General features: G+C 43.8%; 1 protein-coding gene across 3 annotated transcripts in view; it reads left to right on the forward strand.

Annotated features, from left to right (window-relative positions):
- The window catches only part of arhgap24 (Rho GTPase activating protein 24), a 566,765-nt gene that overhangs the window by 436,791 nt on the left and 102,721 nt on the right, over positions 1–27,253 (forward strand). For all 3 annotated transcript variants that reach the window (XM_078543927.1, XM_078543937.1, XM_078543945.1), the window contains one exon: positions 18,181–18,303. In XM_078543927.1, the coding sequence (XP_078400053.1) occupies positions 18,181–18,303 (123 nt within the window). The remainder of the gene's footprint in view (positions 1–18,180; positions 18,304–27,253) is intronic.

Raw genomic sequence — 27,253 nt, forward strand, 5'->3', positions numbered from 1 at the left:
TTTACCAGCTTCCAAACCCAAAACACTGAATGCAACCATTTTTCCAGTGCCTATTTAAATTCATTGAACTAGAGCTGATAGCCTGAGTTTTAATTTCTCATTTTTAATTGATAGAGTGCTTTTTGAATCTTTTATAACCAAAATTTGAATGTGTTTTGAATGGATTGATTTATGAGAATACGCTGTTGTATTTACAATCAATGAGAAACTACTGAGAAAACAGTTTTATTCTGCAACTGTACAATTCTACAGCTGTATATTGCCATTAGATTTCAACAACAAATGACAACCTAACAATTTTATTTTAGCTTCACTCAAACATTGCATCCAATGAACCTTTGTTTATAGATATAATGTTAGCGTTCAACACAGCGTTGCTGCCATCTGGTCAGTTACGAGCACATAGGGTTTTCATCAAAATGCATTAAATGTAATTGTCCTTAATTTACACCTTTTCATTCTGTTATCTGTACAATGTTGTATATTTGCCCAGCAGCACAACTTGAAAGAAAATCTCCTTCTCTCAAAGAGGAACAGCATTACAATTACAAATTCCTTATGATCCTTGGTCCACCCTGCAGTAATGGCATTTCTGGGAACTACTGGCTGTCAATTGTGGACTGAATTTTACGACAGCGGGATTTTACGTTCCCACCAAAGTCAGTGGATTTAGAAAGCCCCGTCCCCGCCACGACAGGGCCGTAAAATTATGGCCCACATGCCCTTACTGCCAAGCTGACCTTGCTCATAAGACAGAAATAATGTCAATATAGGAAATTAATTTGATATTTTAGAGGAGAGAGAGAGAGAAAAAAAACAGAATCCATCTCACCTCCTCATTCTGTAACAAATTCATTATGAAGCACAATAAGCTCTGTCAGATAACAGGCTGAGATATCAGCTGTAACTTGCACACTGTATCATTTCCACCATGCTATAACACATAGGGCAGGGGGGAAGTTTAAGAGCGGGTGCGTGGAGGCGCTCCTCCAATCGGCGCCCTCAATCGGGGGTGCGCTGCCGTTTTATGTGGGCGGGCCAATTAAGGCCTGCTCAGCGTGACATCCACGCGGAAGCGCTATGCACTCCCTGTACGGGCAGTGGGGGGGGGATTCCCTGAGCCGAGAGTGTGCTCTTTTGTGCATGCACACGAAAGAGCGCACTCATCTCCCTGAGGCTAAGTGCTGCCTCGGAGATTGGCTCTACAGTAAAAAATGTGAAAAAAAAAAAAATTCCCTGACATGTCCCCTCATGTGACACTGTCACACGAGTTGGGACATGTCCATCACTTTTAAACACAGTTTAATTACATTTTTAAAAACTTACATGAAACCTCATCCCGCCCTTGGATGAGGTTTCATGCTTTTTCTAATGCCCGCCAGGGCTCCTGGCTTACCCGTCAGGAGTTCCGCCTGACATCACCACGCGTCATTTTACGGGTCGGCGAGTAGGCTCCGCCCCCTGACCGGGTAATCCTGGCCATAATAAGGGACACCACAATGGATTTCTGATAGCACTACGGTCAGTAAAATAAATCCTGATAACATCAATTAATGTGTTATCATGGCATAGCAAACTCCAAATTTGGGAATGAAGGGCAGGTTGATATTTCAGGTTGAATCCTTCAACAGCTGTAAAGACTCAGCAAAATCACTGATTCACAAAGCTCTTGTTTTCAAGATCTACACCCTCCACCCCCATTACCTCCACTGCCGTCAATATATTTGGCAGCATAACAAGAGGATGGAGAGAGACACAACTGTTAGGGCAGACATGTGTAAATCCACATCTGCCTGAAGCACAGTAAAACTTGGAGGTGTTAGGGCCAATTTCCTGAGTTTATGCTGGCAACAGGCAACCTCCCTGTTAATTTGAATGAGAAGAGAAGTGACGGCAGCACATCTATACATTCTGACTCTGTGGTTAGTGGACGAGTCCTTCTGCTGGCAGTGTGAATTCAGACAATATGCCCTGTTGTACCAAGGCACCATTGTACAGAGCTTCCATTGGCCAAAACACTTTAATAACCAAAATTCAGCAAGTGATGGATCGCAGTACGATTTGAATTGGGTTTTTCTCCCATTCATTTTTTTTTTGCCAGTTTCTTCTGGTGGTTTCTTGCTGGGATACAGCTCCATAGGTACCAGACATCTTCCAGCACCTTGCCCAAGTGCTTATTCTTCATCTGTTTATGCATGGAAGGTATCGGAGGCAAGCCTAACCCTGTCCCCATGTGATATCCACACTTTCAACATGGGTAACTGCGGACTGATCATGAATGGGAAAATGTGGCCAATTTCCCCCACCTTACTAAGGGCGAAAAGGAATTAGATAAATCTATCGGCACCCTAATTGAAATCGGCTGATTCAGCACAGGCCAAGGATCCAATCTGGGACTACCTTAACCAATGGATAGGATTCTCTTCTTTGAGGTAGAAGAATGGGACGGGGGTGGGGGGAGGGTGGGGGGTGGGGGGGGTTGGGTGGGTCATAGGACATCTGCTATGTTTCAGCATAACCCCGATGTATTTTGCAGGGTCAGAGCTAGTTTGGCTCCTGGCAGGGTTCCTGCTGCCAAGTGGGACCATGCTGCTGCAAAAGGGGTGAATGAGGTAATGCTGCAGGGACCATCCTCCAAAGAGGTGGCAAGGAGGTTTAAAGGCACAGAAGAATCTGATGAGAAAAAACATTAGAAAACATTCTCCAGCTATATAGGCCATGCCTGTCAACTTGCTTAGCTGTGTTCTTGGTGGTTTAATCAGGTGGCACTTGATCAAAAAACCTCCTGCAGGATGGTCCAGTTTCTATATTATTAAAGCATCATCTGCAAGATGCATGCCATTCATCCTTTAATACTTACTTCCTTCTCTCCCACTCTGGATCACACTTTTCTGTCAGCGCTAGTACTTTACTGAATGTTTGCTCTTGACGGTCTTTATTAACATTCTTGCAATGTTGTTCAAATTGCAGAGGGTGTTTTCATAAACCTATTTAAAGTTTTGCCACACTTAATGATCACAGGAATTCTCTCCCACCGTGATTTTCCTTGTGGTTCAGTACTGTCACCGTAAACATTTCTTCTGCAAGTGAGTCGCTTTGGATATGAAACAAAAGTGGATTTTTTTATTTGAAGTCTCTTAGGATGGATCAACATCTTACGATATAAACGGGATTACATTGTTCAAAGGCGTGCTACAAAGAGACAGCACTGTACTAAATGCCACAACTGTTCACAGGCAGAGTTAAATACATGCTCAACAATCACATGATCCCTCACAAGGATAAATGCAATAGAATCGTACCATTAATTCCCAATTCAAGCTGACAGCGCTTCACAACAGGTCAGGCCAGACCATCCTGCATCAGATTTGTAACAGAGCTAAAACCTCACACTATAAAACAACACGATTACTTCCTGAAATTTTACAAACTGGACAAAGACTTTAAAATGATTGAAGCTATGTCTGCCTATAACCCTGAACAGTAAGAGCTATTCTAGCAGTATCAAAGAAATTTGTGCCTCGTTATCTTTGAAGAGACACTAACGACCCTGTGGACTGCGGAGACCAAATTCAAATGGAATTATACAAAGTCCATCTACATTTCCTAAGCCAGGCCTGGCCAGCAGAGACTACTTGTCTGCTAGGACAAAGGAACCTGCAACCTCCTTTGAAATTCTTAATGGTTGAAACATCAACAATCTCAAGAATCCAAAGGGATGTCAAAGCCAAAGTCGAGAGGTGGGAATCACATGACCCCCCCCCCCTCCCCCCACCTTAGTTAGGGGAACCAGTTAAACTGTCTTACTGCACTACCAATCAGTCTGCTATTTTCCACCTAGCAAGCAGCAGTTCAGTAAAAGGGCTCTGTTTCTACTGGGACTTCTGAACTTCTATACCATTGCCTACAAGACTAATTCATCTTCATGTGCCTATCACATTGTGGAAGTCATCTCTACTGGAAAAGTGAATTATACAGCTTCAGTCTTCAACCTGCCAACCTCCATGGAAGAATACACCATTGGACTTCAATTCCGGACTCACGTGAAACAATAATTCTTTATTCTGTGGTCTTTACCCTGTAAATCTTCCTGTCTCTATCCCCACTCTTTTATTGTATAAGTAAAAAAGGAGGCTACGTTGCAACCCTCCGCCCATTATCCTGCCCAATTACAGGCAAGGTCACAGAGGGTGTCATAACAATTGACTGCTTTAACCAGCTTACCCATCTGGGGAACCTGTTAATTCCTGTTTACAAAGGGGAGAAGTGTGGGAGGCAGTTCTGTGGGCAAGGCTTGAAGCCTCCCTACCGCATTGTCTGTGGACTGTTGAAATTGAGATGTTGAGATGCAGCTGCAGCGTATGCACAGACTGAACAACTGCTATGTGGAATCTGGTGCTGAAGTTGCAGGGTCCATCAGAACAACATAGACATTGTGAAGGGTGGATAATATGGCACATTAGGTGGAACAGTGTTATGATATGGCAGGTGATACGTGCCAAGCTGACCAAATCCCAGAGGGAAACTTGGCTACGGTATCACAACAATTTTGTGATTTGTATTTATTACAAGAAGATTTTGCACTGACATCAGAAGTAATGAGTCCACTACCACATTCATTGATTTTAAAGTCTAAATTAAAACATTTATTAACAAAAGAAAAGAAAACTTAAACACACACAAGATTACAGTTGCACAGTTATCTTTAGTTTTATAACAGTTCCCAAAATTTCTACTTAACTAGACTCCCAACTACACATCCCTTTCAGGCAACAGCCCAAAATAGATTCTTAATCTATAAAACATCCAGCAAGATTACCACAAGCACCCATTTTTTCTATAAGGGAGGTATTTCACAGCTTCTCTCCCCCTCTCACTTGACAGTGAAATTCCAAGGCTTTTAACACAACCTTGCTTCCTGGAACAGCAAATTTCTCTAGAGTGGCTAGAGGCTTTTTCCACCAGTCTGTTTCACACAGTGCACCTTTCAAGATTTCACACAACCACAACCATACAGCTTTCCATCCTTCTTGAAATATATTTCCTCCTTTTTGATCTGTAAATTCCATTGTTTTAACCTGTCTTTGGAAGTTACCTTTCCATAAAAATCTTTTATGTTGTCATTATGGCCAGCACGTTTGGGAAAAATAAATGTAATAACTTTGCCTTATTTATCTTGCCATTTGTAAACATCTTAACATGCCCTTTGAAAAGCTAACAGCCTCTCCCCTTATCTAAAAATGCAAATTCCATTTTACTTAGCTCATCCATTAGTATTTCAAATACCTGTTTTTTACACTTAATCCCTTTGATAATTCAAATCTTGCGGTCTAACACTCTGCAGTTTACTTAAATTATTCACACACACACAAACATAAGCCTGCTTTAAAGTATCCCACAGTACTATCAGGAAAACTTTGTTAGTTCCTTTGCAACAGCTATTCAGGACTTTAAGTTGATTTACATCTGTGGGGCAGGGAAAATATTGCTATTTGTTGCCCTTTCTTGAAACTTGATGCAGTTGGTTTTACCGAACATAAGCAATAGGAGCAGGAGTAGGCCATTTGGCCCCTCGATCCTGCTCCACCATTCAATAAGATCATGGTTGATCTGATTGTGGCCTTAACTCTACTTTCTTGCCTGCTCCCCATAACCCTTGACTCCCTTGTCAATCAAAATCTTTCTAACTTAGCCTTGAATATATTCAACAAGCCAGTCTTCACTGCTGTCTGAGAAATAAAATTCCAAACACGAACAACCCTCTGAGAGAAGAAATTCCTTCTCATCTCGGTCTTAAATGGGAGACCCCTTATTTTGAAACTGTGCCCCCTAGTTCTAGATTGGTTAGGAGAACACACGGCTTCTGAAAAGCCTGAAAGGCAGTTATGTGGAGTGAGAATTAATTTTCCCATGGTTTCTCTGCTTGCAGTTTATTGAGCTGGAGATATTAAAGTGCTAGCTATTGGCACAATTTCTCCATTTTCTCTGCTTGCATTTAACCATCTCTAGTTCAGTGGATAAGAATGCCATTTCTAAGATGAACTCGATGAAGTATTTTTGAATCCTTCAGGAACATATTTTGGTAAAATGCAGTGATCATCTGGTGTAATCTAGGATGTAAATGTGGTTAACTTGCAAAGGAACAGCGGTGCTCAGTGGACACTCCTGTATTAGTTTTGTCAGAAGGTGAATGTTATTCCTGCCTCATTAATTGTCTTCAATTCCATTTTATGGTTCGGCTCCAAACGTCTTTAATTGGGGTTTTCTCTGGACTTAACCTCCTGGCATGTTTATGTAAAATTTTTTGGCCAAAGTCTATGAGTCAGGATATTTTAATAATCTGCTTGACCTGCCAACTTTATTTGATTTCCAAATGTGTAAGAGCTGTTGACTGGCCCTGAATTAAAGTCATAGAGTTATACAGCACCGAACCAGGCTCTTTGGCCCATTGTGTCCATGCCGGCCATCAAGCACCTATCTATTCTAATCCCATTTTCCATCACTTGGCGTTTCAAGTGCTCTTCTAAATACTCCTTAAATGTTGTGGGTGTTCCTACCTCTACCACCCCTCAGGCAGTGTGTTCCAGATTCCAACCACCCTCTAGGTGAAAAATCTTTTCCTCAAATCCCCTCTAAACTTCCTGCCCTTTGCCTTAAATCTATGCCCCCTGGTTATTGACACCTTCACTAAGGGATAGGATTTCTTCGTATCTACCCTATCTATGCCCCTCATAATTTTGTATACCTCTATCAGGTCCCCCCTCAGCCTTCTCTGCTCTAAGGAAAACAACCCTAGCCTGTCCAGCCTCTCTTCATAGCTGAAATGCTCCAGAGATTTCTACCAGCCACTTGCCATAATTCCGGTGGGAGACTGAGGAGATTTTTTTTTAAAATGGAGATCCATTTACAACTGGACATGGGGCGAACTCCCCCAAAAATTTCATGGGTAAAATAATATGAGCTGCCAAAACTTAAATTTTAACTCCTGGCAGGAGTGCCATGGGGTTGGAGGGAAGGTGGGGTGAAGGGGCTCACTCAGACTGGTAGTAAACTGTCTGTCCCCCCCACAGCCTGAGGCCCAGTAGATTTTAACTCCTCCAGCTCAGGTCATCAGTTTGGCACCAAATCCCCTTAAGGCCAAGCAGGCTGGTGGGGGTGGGGGGGGGGGGCACTGAGATTCCGCTGCAGGGCCTGAAGCATGCTTCCTGTGGGCAGATAATAGGAAGATGATTGAGAGGATTTCACAATCAGAATGATGCAGGAGGGGAGCTCCAACAAACCGGAGGCCCAGCTCATGTGCAGCCCTGAGCGAAACATGAAATAGTGCGCTGCATCAGGCTAGTACTCGGACAAATTTGGATTTGAGTTTTGGAGTGTCACAAATCCAGATCCTCCAAAGGAAAATCCACAGCTGGATTTTGAGACCACTCAAGTGTACAGGCACATATCGCTGCCAGCTTATTATGAATTTAGTACAGAAGATAAAATGGAAGCAGTGTCCTGAAAAAAACACTTCATTTGGGACAGAAGGATGCGCCAAATATGCATTGAAAGAACAAGTGTAGTGGTTGCCGCACATTTAGTCTTTTACTTGTCCTGTTTTAAATTAAAGTGTAGATGAGCTGGACCTCCTACTGGTCCTCCAGTGATAGTTCCCTGCCAGCTCAGCTGCCAAGACTTGAGCGGATGAGCCATAAAGGCTGCTTATTTTTTTGGAGTGAAAATTCGGCATATTGGAGAGACAGTAACTGGGCTGGAACCTGTTGGCTCCAGGTTTTCACCCTTTATTCAACTGCGAGAATAATTCTGCAGGGGAGGAGGGACAGGAACGTGCATCCGAATATTCTCATATCACTTTTGGGTCTGTGCTCAGTGGTACCTCAGGATCTGCAGAAATCCATTCAGTCACATTTCCTGTATGGCCAGGGCCATATATGAGTCTCATGATGCAATATTCAAATGTCAGTAGAGTGATTATCATTCAAATATGGGGATCTCTAGCATGGGAGTATCAGTGGATGTAGAATTCAGATCGGCTGTCTTCTTCCTCATCTGATCATTTAGAACATATATGAAAACGATTAGGCACAACTGTGATATCCACAGAGGTTGAATAGTTTTCTGACACTCAGGATGAATTTTGACAGGAGTTTCCCTGTGGAAATCCATTCCTTCATTGTCTGGGCTTCTGCATGTAAAAGGGTCACTGAGGTGAGACACTTGAAAGTTGAACTTCATTACCACACCCAGAAGGAAGAAACAGCTCATACCTGCACTCATATTTCCCAAATTTTACTGGTGTTCCATTTTAAGGTATACAAGACCAGCTCAGACCAGTGTTCTTATTTCCCAGTTTTTGCTGGTTTTTTCCTTCTGGGAATCGTGGAGGTGGCACTTCTAGGTGGCAGGAGGGGACAATGGAGGGTTAAAAAGGGCCTCCCGAATCTGATTTGCTGTAAGGGGAGAAATATGAGAGCTTGAGATAGGTGGCAAGTAGTCAAAGTGGTCATGTAGCAGGGCCCTCATAATTGTCTGCTGTTTCCTGCTAGTGAAAAGTCTCTCCGGGGAAATGAACTGATTTAACCATCTAATGCTTCCAGTGGCCAGTGCACCTTTTGGACACACAGCCTGAGATCTCCTTAATCTGAATCTTTTAAATCCAATTCATAACATGCTAATTAAATTCTTCAAAACTGAAGTGAAAAAATCTATCTTGCCGCTTGTTCAGTTGTTTCATCAATCATTTCATCTTCAATGTCTAATAGTAATGCTTTGAACTTGATTTTAAGAAGTTACATTCTTTTAATGCATTTTAAAACAACGGCTTTGTGATTATGTAAAAGGCATAATAAGATTTTGTAAAAAAAATTTCTTCAAATAAAATATATATAATGTAGTAACAAAGATAGTAAGGCCAATAATATTGTTTATAATGCTGCTCCTCAGACAGGAAGCTTCAATGTAAGATATACTCTAGTAACAATTTCTAGATGCAGGCATTGAATCTTTTTACCTCTTGATGTCCTCGGCAAATTTATTTAAGAGAGTCATGAGACTATGGGTCTTCCAAAAATATCTGCATGTAAAGTTACATCAATACATAAGAAATTATGGAGAGAGCAAAGATCACTCGTCTTAACAAACTCAGTCCTTCCACAGCACGTGAATAATTTATCCCTAAAATCAAAAATGTTGGAAACATATTTCCAGGTCAGTCAATATCTGTAAAGAAAAAAGAGAGGTTAAAATCATAAAATCATAGAATCTTACAGCAAAGCTGGAGACCATTGGGCTTGTCATGCCTGTGCCAGCTCTTTGTCAGAGTTGTCTAATAACCCTGCAAGTTAGTCCTCTTGAGTTCCATGTCCAATTGCCTTTTGAAAATTCCTTTAGAATTTGTTTCCATCACCCTTTCAGGCTGTGTGTTCCAGAACTTTAACAACTCTATGTGAATAAATTTCTTCTCTTATCATCATTTATTTGAAATTATGCCCCTTGGTTATTGATCCACGTGCCAGAGGAATCACTTTCCCCCTACTTGTTACTACATTATATATGTTTTATTTTGAAGAAATATTTTTTACAAAATCTTATTATGCTTTTTACATATCACAAAGCTGTTGTTTTAAAAGGCATTCAAAGAATGTAACTTCTTGAAATCAAGTTCAAATCCCCCGTAATTCTGAATACATCACTTACCCCTCCTCTTAACCGTCTCTGCTCTCAGGAGAATAATTTTAATAATATCTCATTTCTCCATGGAACTGAAATTCCTCCCTCCTGTAACATCTTGGTAAACTTTCCCTCTACTCTCTCCAGGCCTTTGTGTGGTGCCCAGAATTGTACACAATACTGCAGCTGATACCTAAGCAGTGATTTTTAAAGGTTTAGCATGATTTCTTTGTTTTTATATTCAGTGCCCCTATTTACAAAGCCAAGTATCCCATACACTTTCTCACCTTGCCCTGCTACCTTCAAGGATTTGCGACTAAGCGTTGCCCAGTTCCTCTGCCCTCACACCCCCATCAGAATAGTATAATTTAGGTCATACAGCCTCTCCATGTTGTTTCTTGAAGGGTCATGAGGACTCGAAACGTCAATTGTACTCTTCTCTGCCGATGCTGCCAGACCTGCTGAGTTTTTCCAGGTATTTCTGTTTCTGTTTTTGTTTTGTTTCTTACAAACCTTGCACTTGTCTGCATTAAATTGCATCTGCTCTATGTCTGCCATTTCACCAGTCTATGTCTTTCTGAAGTCAGGTTATGGTTTCTAGGGTCTGCCGCACCAGTGTAACTGCATTGGGGTAGAGGCCCTGTGTGCCATAGCCTCAGACTGGAGGCTCAGTCTCAATTTCAGGGGAGGGGACAATCTGTACAGCTGGGTGGGCTGCTCATGCCTGCAAGTGGGTAATAGTATTTTTGGCACTGAATCACTAGAGGAAATGTTGGAACAGCATCATGCTGCCCCGACAGAAGAGTCAACAGCTCAAAGAAATAAAAGCAAAATACAGTGGATGCTGGAAACCTGAAATAAATGTTCCTTCTTCAGTTCTTGGTGATTGATCCCCTCTAGCTGGCAAGAGTTCCACTCAGGCTACGGACAGGATGGGATGGGGGTAGTTTGAAAACAATTCCAGACATGCCCTTTGGACTTGGGGGTCTAGGAGAAAGATCCATCCAGGCTCCTCCCCAAACCAGAAAATAGCAGAACAAAAAATATGGGCCAGAATTCCAGCAAAGCAAAGATTAGTCTATTTTCAATTCCACCTAGGGCTTGCAGAAGACCAGCTTCCCAACCGCAGGAATTACTTGAGGTCCCACCTTAAGTAGAAATTGAACTGCTTGACACAGGCAATCTGCCTCAGAGGTGCAATAGGTACCAGAAGCTTGCTTAAGTGATTGAAATGAAACCTGAGGTCTAATGTCAGACCATCCTCGGGCCACCTGTGCCACTGTTAACCTGAAAATGCACCATAACCATTTTCCACCCCCTCTCTCATTTGATGTTTACAGTCTATATTAAATATATATGTTAGCAATAGCTCTCAGAATTTTAAAGAACTGGATCATGTTTGCTCCTTCCCCGTTCTCTTTTCCTTAAGTAAACAAGTGTAATTTTGTAACTCTTTCCTCATGATTTTGAGCCCTTTGCTTCACAAGCTGCATGTTATCAACCCAATGAGTCAACATGCATTTTGATAGACTTGATCCTTGTTGCTATAACAATTCTATTATTAGTCAAACTAAATACAAACTACAATTCTATTTACGTACATTTTTCACAAAAAACCTAGAAGTGTAAACATTCTATCCAACGTCAGTTCATTTAGGCCAGTAGTTATAAGGGAAAAATCTGAGGCTGCTTTCAATTAAATTGAAGTGAACAGAGATTGTTTAGCTTATACAGTGAGAATTTTTATAGTGTGAGGTATATGAGGTTATTTCATTTTTTTATAACACATGGCAAGTTTCACTGGAAAAAGAATAAGACTTATCAGATATGTATCGAATGAGAAAATGGATCTTGACCTTCGAGGGGACAGCCACCTTGGATCTACACCAAGGCCAGAGGTTTCCCATCCGAAATCGACATGGAACAGAGGTGTGATGGTGAACCAAATGACCGAGCAGCGCAGCAGGAGATCCTGCCCCTGTTTCTGCCCTCTGCACAGTGCACGAAAGGGCACGGGTGGAAAACCAGATGTGCACCTACTAAAGCAGTAATCAAGCTGGCTGAGGCCACATTAAAAGGGCCAACTTCAAATGCAATACTGTGGGAGGCGGCCAGGACTCAGGTGCCCTCAACAATCACGCCCAGTAAGTGGAGGCGTGCACAATAACGGAGTCAAGTCAGCAGGGAGGAAAGTCTTTGAAAATATATTTGATTTTTTTGATGGCTGAAAAGTCTCATTGCATGCGCTGAAAAATTGCAGGAGGTTATCGAGGGAGGATGGATTCTAGAGGTGATGGCTCCTCACCTCTACCTGTTCCAAGAACAGAGCCCAAAAAGTGTTATAATGGCAGCCGTGCACTGACAAGAACCCTCATTGAAGAGCCGATTGGCCTGCTCAAGCTGCGCTTTCATTGCCTGGGCTGCAGGTGTCATGGGGAGTGCCCTGCGATACTCACCTGCCATGGTTTTTTGCATGATTGTGGTATGCTGCATGCTTCATAACATGGCCCAGCAAAGGGGAATTACCCTTGGAAGAGGTGGGAAGGAAGGAAGGTCTGATGTTCTGGGAGGAAGAGAATGAGCAGGGCTTTGGAGAGGATGGGACAGGGGACCGGGGTGGAACCTTCTGCTGCACAAGGTGGTCCGGCCGATGTAATCTCTCCACCACTGAGCGATGAACTACTGCCTGCAGTCTCCACTGTCTCCGCTGAGAAGTTATTGTTTTGTTTACAAACTACCGCTGTTTCACACAAAGTTGTAAAGGTAATTCATCTCATTGTAATGAAGAATGAATTCATTGACATAGTGAGTTGAACTTAATACTGGCATGCAACATCTATAACACACCACAGTGACCCATTTTGTGATCTAACTGATGTGGTCCACTCCGCATTCAGACACTCCTACATTTTACTCTCCTTGTTGCCTCGGAGCAGGTGGATACAGCTTGCTCACATCTGTGCCTTGGTGGCTTTGAGAACCATGGCGGACATCCTAGTCTTAGCGGGACCCTTTGGGGAGACTATCCAGGACACTGCCATGTCTGCATCTCTTCAGGGGCAGCCATTGTCCCCAGGACCTGGCACACAGGTGTGCACTCTGTCAGAGGAGTCACGGAAATTGAAGTTGGTGATGGTGCCCTGTGTGGTGTCGGATCCTCATTGTTCTCAAGAACTGCTGCAGCCCTTGGCAAGATTATTCTGTTGGCTTGAGGGAATCCACTGCCGGGGCACAGCTGGCATCACCTCCCGCCACTATTAAACTACCTGTGCAAATGTCCTGTCCAGGCTACTCAGTGCTTCATGTACTGCATGGGCATCAGTGCTCAGGTTCTGAGCTGACTGGTCCAGGCTACATGAATTGCCCAGCATTCTGTGCAGGACACCACACTGCTTGTGCAGGCACTGCAGGTGCTGCCGCATAAGGCTCTCCATGTGGAGGGTGACTTTCTCATGGGAGGAGCTCATACGCTCGAAGCCCCAAGACATAGCCAAACTCATCTGTTCCACGGACAACTCTGAGCACAGTCCATGAGCCTACACAGACCCAGGGAACTCCGACAGATAGGCACACATCTGCTCCTGCTTTTCCAAATACTGAACCCCAAACTGTGATTCCTGAGGCCTTTCCACACTGCCCAGCGGAGCACTACTGACTGTCCTCCCCCCTCTGAGAGGAACTGTCCACAGACACTTCTGCCTCAGAAAGCTCTTACTGCACATGAGTGCTGTGCTCTGCACCCAGTGCCGCCATTTCTAAACTTGCATGTGGACAGCTGTGGATGGTGCGCTAGTCAGATGTGATGGTGCATCCTCGGACAACTCGTCCTCCTACTGCTGTCCGAGGGATTCCTCAAAGGGATAGATTGGCCTAAGACCGCTGGGCCACTTGAGAAATTGATGAGAGTTAGCCTTGGAGATCCTGATGGCTCTGAAGTGCTGAGGCCTTCTAGACCATCCAGTGCACGGCATGCTTTCAGACAAGGCGTCATGTGGTGGCACCACCCTGCCCCCTATCACTGCATCATGCAAGCGTGGGCTTCTTCAGCCGCTGTGTGCACCTAGGATAATTTCCCGGCTTTATGTGCCCAATTATCCGGTAAGGACATGGAGAGGGAGAAAAAGCACTGCAGTCCTGCATGGAGCTTCTTCAGATGGATCAAGGCAGTGTGTGGGCATCGTCACCTGATCCCATAAACACCGAAGGCTGAGTGAGTGTCCTTGTTAACACTGCTCCAAAGTTGTGGAGGAGCATGAATCCTGTGTTCCTTCAGCTGCTGGGCATATGGAAGCCTGAGTGGCCAACGGCTTAGGCTACTTGGAGGGTAGAATCACCTTTCCACACTGCGAAAGGTCATTGAACAGTTTGCAGCACTGGAGCCAAGTGCAGTGCTCCTCCCCTGTGGCACTGAGAGTCACAGCAATGTCAGTGCACGCCCTCTTCATCATTGGCAGTGACAATTTTCAGCCCTCTGGGTGAATGATGACGCCTCCTGGGCCTGGCCTCATCTACAAGAGCCTGGAATTCTGCACCTGTGAATCTTGGGGTTGGTGTGCCCCGGCTTGCCTGGCTGCTGCCTGTCTGTGACATTCTGGCATGAAAGTGCAGGAAGTACAGAAGTACAGTATGTGTGTTTGCTTCATGGCAAGTACAGCATCAGCTAGGCAAGAGTATATAAATGCACGGGGCTAGTGAGCTGTGTGATGGGTGGGCTCGTGTGATGGCTTGGTTGCTTCACTGATCATGTGTGCAGGCCATCAAGTAATTGATTTTTACTGTACAACAGGGTTCTTGGGAAACGAATCTCCTTGAGGCATGTTCACTTCCAGTGGGATGCTGTGAAGTTAGGAGTGTGCAGGGCATTGCATCTTCAGTGTCTTCTTATCTGAAGGGTGATCAGATGAGGTACTTCAGAGAAGCACTTCACTTCAGGAGTGTCTGCGGAGAGCAGCTCCTGAAGTGGGCTCCTGTGCTCAATTCCAGCACCATGCTGGGACCCGCTACAGCTGCACATGACAGAGTGCAGACACTTGCAGGGGGGAGCAGGGACAGTTTAGGCCACCACTATACTTGTGAGGAGGTGCTGAGGAAGCAGAGGAAAGGCTCCAAGGAGTCTGCAATGCTTTGATTATTTCAGAAAGGTTCCATGATGCTGGACCATCTTTCATTGGGGCATTCACATATCAGACAGCAAGGAGAAAGTATGAAGGCCAGGGCTCACACTCCAAGCTGCAAACTAGACTTTTCAGTAACCTCAATATCATCCGCCAGCATTTGCAACTGACTTTGTGATTTTCGATAAGATAGCAGGCGAGGTGGGCCTTTCATTGGTCCCCTCTGGAATCGGCCCATCTCCATTTCCAGGTCAGGTCTGTCAAAGTGGACAGCAGATCTGTCTCCGGGACAATTAAGGCCCCAGGTATCGCCAAACTGTGCTTCACGGCAGGCTGGTGATGGAAGCGGGAATGTGATGCAGGATTGGTCCCGACTCCCAATTTTTGCCTCCAGGGGCAAATTCTGGCCCCAAGAGTCTAGAGCACTGGAGTTAACATTTCCATCCTTGCAAACTTATGGCTAGGTTTCCTTAATCTACTAATTGAAAACTCAAATGTGATCAGTACTGCGCTGTTCAAGGTTTCAGATCCTGAGTGAAAAGCATGTCATAAAACACAAGTCAGAGAATCCACATCAGACCCAGAAACTGGCAGCCATTTGTTTCATTTTAGCCATTTTTTGTAATTACCTGAGCTAGTGATCTGAGTTTACTGTCTGCAGGTTTGGTTAGGCCACCAGTGAAATCCTATCTCCTGTTAGTGAAGCTGTTTTGGCTCAATGCAGAAAAGGACCCACATTAAAGTCAAACAGCAAGGATAGCAACCATTTTATTTAACTGCATTAAGAAATCTTTCTTGCTTGAGAAATTTAAAAGTATTGTTTTGATCAGATAACCTTATCGTCAATCTGAACAAGCCTGAGTGTTTGCTACTTTTTTCTGCTTTCACAACAATGTCTAGACTTGTGTTGTTATTGTAAAATGCTTCCTGATAAAATTATCACATTTCTATAACACACAACTATACACAGATACATACCTGCTGTGCGCGCGCGCACACACACACAACCTCACGCATGTACCCCACATCTCTCTCTCTCTCTCTCTCTCTCTCTCACACACACACACACACAGACATCATTTTAATATTGATAGTTGGCTGTCATCACTGAAATATGATACTACTTTCACTGCCACAAGAATGCTGGGATAGCGTGCCTTTATAGCACTCATAAATCCCAGGTAAGCTTTGAAGAGAGATGAGTGAAAATGTACTAGAGTAAGAGAATAAGAAATAAAAGGTGACATTTGGCCATCTGCTGCATTTGCCACATATAACAACAGTGCTGTGTTTGGTGCAAGTTGCTATGTTGGACATCCACCTTGGGCGGAATTTCACAGCCCTCGTTGTGGCGGGGGTGAGGTTGTAAAAAGTGGCAAGCCATTCAGAGGTCCATTGACTTCGGCAGGAATGTAAAATCCCGCCAGTAAAATCCCGAATGTAAAATCCGTCCCTTGTAACTGAAAACACATGCATACAATTTGTCTAATGCTTTACAATAGTGCTATTTGAGCGTAGAAGTTAGCTCAACTATACCAAGGTGAATTTTTCACTTGGTCCTGAAGGCAACATTTGAGGACCAGGAAATTGGCTGTTGTTTGCTCCTGTCAAGCTGCTGCTGGGAAATCCCTTGTTGATATATTCCAGTGGGGTTATGTTCCTGCCTTTTGATTTCTGCTCAGTCTTAATAGGAACTTAGCTGTCATGGGTATTGCAGGTTTATATCGGGCTTTAGTAGACTTATTCAATCCGCTGATGTTTAAGTGAAAGTATTGCTCAGAATAAAAGCAAGTTGCATGGGTCATTTAGTCAAGGCTAAATTATGGTAGATTATGTCAGATACATTTTTCTCAATATCATTCTTGAGTTTATTTTGGATGCATTGTCCTTTTTCTGGATCAGACGGTGGGGAAAGGCTTCTATTAAAGAAGAAGCCCAATCATTGTTTTCAACATTAAAAGAAAACTGACTGTAAATAAACTGTTTCCAGGAACTCAGCAGAAGAGGGAGATTCTTATAAGAAGAAAGGTCAGAATTGGCCTTGACTGATCAAAGATTGATTTCAATTGAAATAAAAGTCTAGAGAGCTCTAAAACAAGTTTTCCATTTGCTATTGTCCAATTTACATTATCTTATAAAATCAAGATCTGCCCCAATGGTAGAGATATTGGACCCCATTTTGTTCATTTCAGCATGAGCAATTTAGCAGTATTATGTGCCATGCCCAAGCAGCACCTGAAGTATATCTTGCACCAAATTTTGGACAAGTCTCAGGCCACTGGTGGATGCTCACTGTCACCAACTATTTGGGCACATTTCAGGGAGCAGAGCAGGGGGATAATGGAACTTGGGAAGGAAAGATGTGGCGGGGAGTGGGGGGTGTGGGGAGAGGTGTGGGATGTGGGCTGGATGAGAATGTTTGGCTGCAGCTGCCTGGTCTGCAATTTATGGTGGATTGAAGCTGTGAAGGCAGAAAGATAGGGGTGGAGATATCAAGTGTCCAGAAGTTTTCTGTCAAACATGCAAACAGTTAACCTAAGCACAGGCTCCACATCTTGCATCTTCCTCAGCTGGATCTATAATTGGGAGAGATACAGATGATGTCAATGCTCCATTATTAGGGAGAGGAAAGAATCAGCCAGCTGTTTCGGGTTGCTGTCTAGTGAGCCCTGCTGAAATGGGCAAATGTGTGAACATTGGATGAGAAGAGGATTACATTGAACTCTGTGCTGCCCCTCACAGTCAAACAGTTAATTAATTAATAAGAAAAATCCGGCCTCCAATTGCAGCCCAAATCAAAAATACGTTGAGAACAGCTTTTTAAAAATTCACTCATGGGATGTGGGCGTCGCTGTCTACTCCCTGGCCAACATGCTGTGTCACCATGTCAAATAGTTCACCAACTGGCTCACAATGGAAGAATAGCCACTTAGTTAAAGTGCTGGAGGGCTTTGGATGCCATACCCTAGCAAGCAACAGTGCTTTGAAGAGAGGAGGAAAGGAAATTGTGGTCAAAGTGTGCACTCCTAACTTTTAACTCAGATATGGACATACTGACGTGGTTCACCACTGCTGACAGGATGTCCTTGGTGATACAGCATGTTAGTCAGGGAGCAGCCGGTGGCAGAAGTGCTTCTACCAGCTGTTCTCAATGTATTTTGGATCTTAGCTGCAATCGCAGCCCCAGTTTCTCTTGTGAACTGATTAACAGGCTGTTTACCAAAAGCAGTGACAGGTTTCTGGTAAAAGATTTGCTCACCTTGCCAGTCAGGCACTGACATATGTGAGAGAGAAACCTAAAGAAATAAGAAAGCAAAACTAGGGTCAAGAATTATCCAGATAAGTCATTCAGATGGTTTTCTGTGGAATATCACCACTGTATTGTGCCTTCTAGGTGGAGATCGCGATCGGATGACCGCCAACCATGAAACATATCTCCTCATGGCCAGTGCACAGAATGATATGGAAGATTGGGTGAAGACTATTCGCAGAGTGATATGGGCTCCTTTTGGTGGAGGTAAGCTTGGGGTTGTCCACTGTTTGGCTGTAATTATTTTAGGGCAAAGCCTTGTAACCTCATATTACCAGTTTTATTAGTGCAGCATGTTAAGTGGGAGGTGAAAATTCTATTCTGAGCCACCGGATCCAGAGGGTCTCCATTTATTTAAACTCCACTGAGCCCCATGAAATGGAGTAGTTCATCACTGGAGCTGTGTTGTTCTAAGTCATACTGGCATGATGATATATATTAGTGCTATAGTACAGCATTCCTACTTTGTTCTGCAGTTGATGTGCCAATAGTTAGGAATAAGTATGTATGGCAAATATGGGCTGAGTACTTACACCGGGCTTCCTCCAAAACATTGGGTGGTATTATGTACATGTAAGGGGGAGGCGGTGGTGTAGTGATACTGTCACTGGACTAGTAATCCAGATACCCAGGGTAATGCTCTGGGAGCTGGGCTTCAAATCCTACCACAGCAGATGGTGGAATTTGAATTCAATAAATGTCAATGAAACCATTGTTGATTGTCGTAAAAACCCATTTGGTTCATTAATGTCCTTTAAGGAAGGAGATTTGCCGTCCTTATCTGGTCTGGGCTACATGTGACTCCAGACCCACAGCAATGTGTTGACTCTTAAATGCTCTCTGAAGTGGCCTACCAAGCCATTCAGTTAGACAGCTCACCACCACCTTCTCAAGGGCAATTAGGGATGGGCAATAAATGGTGGCCCAGCCAGTGAAACCCACATCCCATGAATGAATTTAAAAAATGCCTCAATGGGGAATGGAGCTTGGTCAAAGGGGTAGAATTTAAGGAGTGTCTTAAAGGAGGAAAGTGAAGCAGAGAGATGTAGCGAAGGTATGTCAGAGCTGAGTGCTCAGGCAACTGAAGGCACAGCAATCAATGGTGGAGTGATTAAAATCAGGGATTCTCAAGAGGCCAGAATTAAAGAAGTTAATGCTGGAGGAGATTACAGAGATAGTGAGGGATGAGGCCATGGAGGTATTTGAAAACCGAGATGAAAATTTTAAAACAAGATGTGGCTTAACTGGGAGCTTGTGTAGGTCAGCGAACACGGGGGTGATAGGGGAACCAGACTTGCTGCAAGTTAAGGCATGGGGCACCAGAGATCTGGATAACCTTGAGTTATGTGGGGTAGGATGTAGGAGACCAGCCATAAGTGTATTAGAACAGGAAAATCTAGAACTAACAAAGGCATTAATGATGGTTTCAGCAGCAATGAGATGAGACAGATGTGAATTTGGGCAACATTATGGTGGTGGAAATAGGCAATCTTACTGATAGCATGAAAATGTGCTTGGGAGCACATCTCAGGGTGAAACATGACACCAAAGTGGAGAAATATCTGGTTCAATCTCAGACTGTCGCCAGGGAGGGGCATAGAGTCGGTTACTAAGGAGTGGATTTTGGAGTGGGGACCTAAAACAATGGGTTTGGTCTTCCAACATTTAATTGGAGAAAACTTCTGCTCATCCAGTGCTGGATGCCAGATGAGCAGTCTGATAATTGAATAGCAGTGGAGAAGTCAAGAGAGGTGCTGGCAAGGTAGAGCTGAGTGCCATCAGCGACATGTGAAAACTAATGCTTTGCCTTCAGATGATGTTGCTGGGGGGCAGCATGTAAATGAGAAATAGGAGGGAGCCAAGGATTGATCCTTGAGAGATACCAGAGCTAATGGTGCAGGAGCAGGAAGAGAAGCTATTGCTAGGTGATATTCTGTCTATAATTAGATAGGCAAGAATGGAACCAGGCGAGAGCAGTACCACTCAGCTGGGTGAAAGTGGAGAAGCGGTGGAGGAGGATGGTGTGGTCAACCATGTAAAAGGCTAGAGACAGGTCAAGAACGATGAGGAGGAATAGTTTGTTTACCTTTGCCACTGTCACATAGGTGGGGTCAAGGGTTTTTTTGAGAAGAAGCGTGATGACAGTAGATTTAAAGGAGCGAGCGACTGTAGCTGAAGAGAGAGAATAGTTAACAACATCAGCTAATATGGAGCCTAGAGGAGAAGTTGGGTGATCAGCAATATGGTGGGAATAGGGTCAAGGAATCAGGACAAGATGGGATCAGAGAGGGGATGAAATGAGAGAAAAATGCAAGTTCAGGGCTAGGGCAGGGGGCAGCCTCAGAGGAAGTTTGCCCCATTGGGCTAGAAGAAGGGAAGGATGTGGCAGAGGTAACTGATAAGATGATCTTGCTCTCAGTGACAGCTACTCGCACTTACTGTTGAAGGTGAAGATGGAAGAGACAGGGAAAAGTTATTTATCAAGACAGTTTTCAGTCAAGGAAAGAAGCTGGGAGTTATTCTGATCCTGGAATAGTGAGCAGTTTTAACACAGGAGAAAAGAACCTGATAATGCTTTATGTGGTCCAACCAGATCTGGTGGTGAATGGTCAAACCAGTTGGCCTTTCAAGTTTGCTCCTCTTGGACTAAAGGGAGTGGAGATGAAGGCTATACTGGGGTCAGGGTGAAAATGAGCAATGTTTTTACTGAAGACTAGGGCATCAAAGGCAGAGAGGTTGGTGTGGTTGAGCAGATCAGTAACTGCCAACATGTATGGCAGATGCAGGGCCAAAGACTGGATAATTGAGGATTTGAAAGTGCAGTTGTAAGTGACACTTGAGCTCCTCCAAAACCCTGCCGCCATGTCCTAACACAAACCTAGTTTCATTCACCCATCAACCCATGCATGCTGACCTACAGTGGCGCCCAGCCTGGGACTTAACATTCTCATCCTTGTGTTGAAATCACTGCATGACTTTGCCCCTCCCTATTTCTGTAACCTCCTCCATCCCTACAATCCTCTGGGATATCTGTGGTCCTCCAAGTCAGGACTCTTGCACATCTCCTATGTTAATTGCTCCATTGTTTCCAGTTGAGCCTTCAGCCACTGGGGCCCTAAGTTCTGGAATACCCTCCATAAACCTCTCCACCTCATTTTACCTCTCCTCCTTCAGTGGCTCTTTAAAAACAACCACTTTGACCAAGTTTTTGATCATCTGTCTTAATTTCACTAAATGTGGCTCAGTATTAAAAGTTGTCCCAAAACGCTCTTGAAAGCATCTTTGAATATTTTTCATTCTATTAAAGGTGCCATTTATGTGTAAGTTGTTGTGATATAAGATGGCTTACAGTTGAAGAGGCGCAGGGTGTGAAGTTCAACTTCAGTGGAAACACACAATGGATGATAGTTTTTCGTTTCCATTGAAGTTACTGGATCCACCACTTTGAATGGTGATGTCAGAAATGGAGGCAACTGATAGACCAATAACGTCAATCATCAGATATCCCACTAATCCTGCCGTGGACAGGGGAGGGATGTGTAAGGGCCACAGGTTTAAAGTTGTTTTTTACATCAGTAATTATAGTGGCATTTGTGAGCAGGGTTCCAATATTTTCAGTTTGTGCGCGTAGTCTTCTGCCGGCCCCTTGAATCCAAGTTGTTATAAACCACCGTATATTCTTGCTCTCCAGTCCTCATACAAATGGGTTCCAAACAAAAGTACACTAATTGCCTGGCTCCGACAATCCTTACATGTTCAGGCATGCATGTTTCCATAGCACCAGATGCCCTCCCACCGTCCCCTCACCCCCACCTCCAAACACTATTGTTACGGCAACAGAGCAGGTTTCTTCAAGCTCCTCGTTTGCAAAACCAAAAAGTAAATGCTTTCCAATTGAGGGCTATTCGACCAATGGCTTGCTTTGTTCCTCGAGCAGTCAGTGAGGTTGAGTGGGATTTTACAACTTAAGGAATCAAAGCCGACACTCCAATGCAGCATTGGCGGTGAAGAGGTCTTTGGGACGGGGAATTAAATTGAAGCCTTGTCTGCCTGTTCAAGTGGCCATTAAAGTTATCAAGGTCTTAATTGAAAAAAGGCAGAGAGTTGCAGCCAATATTCTGCCTTCAGCCAAGACCAGCAAAGAGAAGAAAGACTTGCAGCCTCAACACTTTGCAGCTAACGAAATACTTTTGAAATGTAGTTACTGAGATACTTTAGGGAATACAGCAGGCTATTTGCATCCAGGTCCTACAAACAGAAAGTATACAATGATCAATAATCACTTTTTAGTGATATTGATTGGGGGATAAGTATTGGCCAGGACACAGGGGAGAATTCCCTTCTCCTCTTTGAGTAGTGTTGTGAGAACTTTTATGTCTAACAAGAAATGTGGGTCTTCAGTTTAACGTTTCATCCATCGACAATACAACTCTTCCTACAGCACTGTGCTGAAATGTCAGCCTGGGTTAGTAAATAAATTACATAGAACTTACTGCACAGAAAATGGTCTTTTGGATCAATTGCTTTATGCTCAACTCTGGAGTGGGCCTTGAACCTAGCACCCTCTGACTCAGGGGGCTGGATTATACATTAAAGGCGGGCTCCCTGTACCCCAGCATAATTATCAGGGACAAACCCACCTCTGGTTGGCCGGCTCACCCTATTTTAATTTTTTGGATGGCGGGCCTTTCATTATTTTGAGGTGAGACATCCGTCCCTCTTCAGGAAAGAGTCCAGCCTTGTAGAGCTGCCGGTCAATCGGAGGTCGGCAGCTCTGCAGCACTAACAGCTCCACCAGGAGCAGTGGCCACTGTCAGTATTGCAGCTAGGCCAAGGAGGAGGCATTGAGCGGTGGATCTGGACTTTCAGCAAAGTCCAGAATCTCGGTGTAGTAACTATGGTTTTATTTAGTGTGTAATGTACCTTTAAGAATAACACTTGTTAGGCAAGATCACATGATCTGTAGTAACCAATAGGAGAGCAGCACGGGCTACCTCAGCCGGCAGTGCAGAGATGGAGTTGGAGTTGAAAGCACACGTGTAGTTGCTGCTGAGTATATTGTAAATAAATTTAAACTTTCCACCCAAGAAGTGTCTGCAGATCAACTGTATCATTAATAGTACAGCTCAGCTACCCTACAACAAATTACAACACTCGGGCTGGCAGGACCCAAAGAGAGGAATGAGGGGGATGGAGGGACAACATGTACAGGGCGGTAGGGTAGGGTGGGGGTAGGAATGCAGGAAGGGAAAATTGTGGGCGGGATCCTCCAATTGACACAGGAGACCCAGAAAGGAGGCACCTCCCTCCCCCTGCCATTTTCACTGGCCAGCAACCCACAGGGACAAACCTGCCAGGCTGCATGTTGGGCACAGGCCTTTCCCCCTTCCTCCCCCACACCCAGTTAAATCTGAATGCCAGTGGGAGGGGAACCTTAAGTGGCATTAATTGCCCATTTAAGGGCCTCCATTGGGCCATGGTCCACCTGGTACCTCCCCAGCTGCCCATAAAATTGCGTTGGGGGCAGTGGCAGGCCAGTGGCAAACATCCTATTTTAAGGGTCCACCTGCCTGTTTTCCTGACCCTGGCTGGCCCATAAAATCCCATTCAGGTTTTAAGTGTTAACACTAATCAATTTGTAAGCAGAAACAGTTTAACTGTTCACTCATCTCAAATGCTGTTAGTGAGATGTCGTTGTACAGAAATTGTCTACCAAGTTCTCCTGCAATTGAAACTAAAATGGAGAGAAGTGTAAAAGTGACCCACTTTTCAGTTTCATACTATTTCAAAGTTAAAATCACTCCCAATGAGCCAAGAGCGTTTTTCAGGTCAAACAAGCTGGAGAGATGGGGAATAATTGAACCCAAGTCAAAAGGATGAAAGGAGGAAAATGGGGGGGTGGGTGGGGGTAAGGGAGATAGGTGAGGACAAGGGAGAGAGATCGAAATGTGGAGAGAGTGAGAGCAGAGCAGAGATGAGAGTAAAGGGAATAGAAAAAGGAGGGGATGGAGAAAGGTGGGGAAAGGAGGGAAAGAAGAGAGGGAGAGAGAAAAGGGAAGAGCAGATGAGCATAGAAGTGGAGCGTTGAACAGGTGAAGATAGGGCAGGGAGAAAGAAGGTGAGGGAGAGATGGGTAAGATGGCACACACAATAAACTATATGGTAGTCAGTATGGTAGTAGGTTCTGGGAAAGAGTGATTTTTTTCCCCTCAGAGCAGGCGACTTCCCACATTATATTTTCTCCTCAGCTGCTTCTGATTTTTTTGCTTTATTAGCTACCTGTGACTTAGACACTCTTCCTTGTGGGCCTCCATTTACTTTGCTACCAGTGTTGCTGACAGATATTTGGATTTTCACTGCTCTGGTTTTCAAATCCAAAGTTTCTGAATTTGTTGGCCCCAATTTAGTGCCTTTTATCCTTTGAATTTTTTTTTTAAGTGATGCAATCCATGGAATGTTAAATTGCGAGTCTTCAGGATCGGGCCTGTCATGTAATGCTAAGTCATGCAATGTTATGCTGACAACAACACCTATTGGTACAATGGCCTCAGAATGTTACGGACCAGCGGTAATTTTACTGTATAATGAATATAAGTATTTAGTACAGTGATTACAAGAAAACTTCGGGGGAGAAGCTGTGCATTTTGATTCCATAATAAGACCATAAGACATAGTAGCAGGAGTAGGCCATTCGGCCCATCGAGTCTGCTCTGCCATTCTGGCTGATCTGATGATCCTCAACTCCATTTTCCTGCCTTTTCCCCATAACCCTTGATTCCCTTACTGATTAAAAATCTGTCCATCTCAGCCTTGAATATGCTTAATGACCCAGTTTCTACAGCCCTCTGCGGTAAAGAATTCCACAGATTAACTACCCTCTGAGAGCAGAAATTCCTACTCATCTCTGTCTTAAATGGGCGACCCCTTACACTGAGATTAGGCCATCTGGTCCTAGACTCTTCCACAAGGGGAAACAACCTCTCAGCATCTACTCTGTCAAGCCCCCTAAGAATCTCATATGTTTCAATGAGGTCGCCTCTCATTCTCCTAAACTCCAATGAGTACAGGCACAACCTACTCAACCTCTCCTCATAAGAAAATCCCTCCATACCCGGAATCAACCTAGTGAACCTTCTCTGGACTGCCTCCAATGCCGGTATATCTTTCCTTAGATAAGGGGACCAAAACTGTTCACAGTATCCTAGGTGTAGTGTAACTAGTGCCTTGTGTAGTTTTAGCAAGACTTCCCTATTTTTTTACTCCATTCCCTTTCAAATAAAGGCCAACATTCTATTTGCCTTTCCTATTACCTGTTGAACTTGTATGTTAGCTTTTTGGGATTCATGCACAAAGACTTCCAAATCCCTCTGTGCTGCAGCCTTCTGCAGTCTTTCTCCATTTAAATAATATTCAGCTCCTCTATTCTTCCTGCCAAAGTGCATAACCTTACATTTTCCCACATTATATTCCATCTGCCTCGTTTTTGCCCATTCACTTAACCTGTTTATATCCCTCTGTAGACACGTTGTGTCATCCTCACCACTTGCCTTCCCACCTATTTTGTATCACCTGCAAATTTGGCGATAGTACATTCACTTCCCTCACCTAAGTCATTAATGTATATTGTAAATAATTGAAGCCCCAGCTCTGATCCCTGTGTCACTCCACTAGTTATAGGTTGCCATCCTGAAAATGCCCCCTTTACCCCAACTCTCTGTCTTCTGTTAGTTAGCCAATCCTCTATCCATACTAATATACTGCCCCCAACACCATGGGCTCTTATCTTATTAAGTAGCCTTACATGTGGTACCTTATCGAATGCCTTTTGGAAATCCAAATATATTATATCTGCTGGTTCCCCTATATCTATCCTGCTGGTTACCTCCTCAAAGAATTCTAATAAACTTGTCAGGCATGATTTCCCCTTCATGAAGCCATGCTGACTCTGATTGATTAGATTATGTAATTCTAAATGCTCTGCTATTACATCCTTTAGAATAGAGTCTAACCATTATCCCAATGACAGATGTTAAGCTAACTGGCCTATAGTTACCTGTTTTTTTTGTCTCCCTCCCTTTTTAAATAAGGGTGTCACTTTGGCAGTTTTCCAATCCTCTGGGACTTTTCCAGAATCTAAGGATTCTTGGAAGATTACTACCAGTGTATCCACTATCACTGTAGCTACTTCCTTTAATATCTTAGAATGCAACCAGGGAACTTATCGACCTTTAGCCCTGTTAGTTTCCCTAGTACTTTTTCTCTAGTGATAGTTATTATATTTATTTCCTCCCCCTCTTTTTCCCCTTGATTATTTAGTATTGGAATGCTATTAGTGTCTTCTACCATGAAGACTGAAGCAAAGTATTTATTCAACTCCTCTGCCATTTCCTGGTACCTCATTATATGCTCGAAAGAAGGGGTGCCCAGTCTTTTGTCTTCAAGGATAATGTACCTTGGAGCCTTGGGGACCATGTGTAAGGTCTAAATTCCCATTCCCATTGATTTCCATTTATCTCAAGTTGTGAACTGCAACAAACCTTGTCCTTTTGATTTAGGAGTTATTCATCAATAAGCAACAGCACACATATAGCCATTTTAAACTTCCAAATTCCAATCTGAACAGGATCTGAGCGACGACTAAAAAATATAGCCTAGAATCAAAGAATGAACGGGCTGCCCACCTGCCCATTACAGCAAGTGCCACACCACCAGGCCCTAGGAGATCCCAGCATGCTCCTCTACCTATCTAGGGAGCTGGCCAAGCCAACCCTGCTGGAAGAGACACAAGAAGTGACCCAAGTAGACCAGCTCCAAGTAAGACTGCACAATGTACTGAGAAAACAAACACTGTGCTCCGAGGGGGTATGTTGCTGTGAGGCTTCAGTGTTTAATATTAGAAAAACAGCCATGCGTGAAACCAGGAGTTCAGGCTGTTTTTATAAACCATTCCACTGAGCTTCTGTTTTATGGTTTACGAGATTATGTAACTCACTTTAGGGTCTTGTAACTCATAACCAGACACTCCTGACAATCCTCGGTCGCATGAATACTGCTCCTATTACCACCACCACAAGCCAATTGAAATGCAGTCAAAACAAAAATATGAGCATAGAGTGTAGATTGTATTTAAGATCATGGGTAGACTGGGGCATATTTA

The sequence above is a fragment of the Cetorhinus maximus genome, chromosome 1 (genome assembly GCF_964194155.1).
Source record: "Cetorhinus maximus chromosome 1, sCetMax3.hap1.1, whole genome shotgun sequence".
Lineage (NCBI taxonomy): Eukaryota > Metazoa > Chordata > Chondrichthyes > Lamniformes > Cetorhinidae > Cetorhinus > Cetorhinus maximus.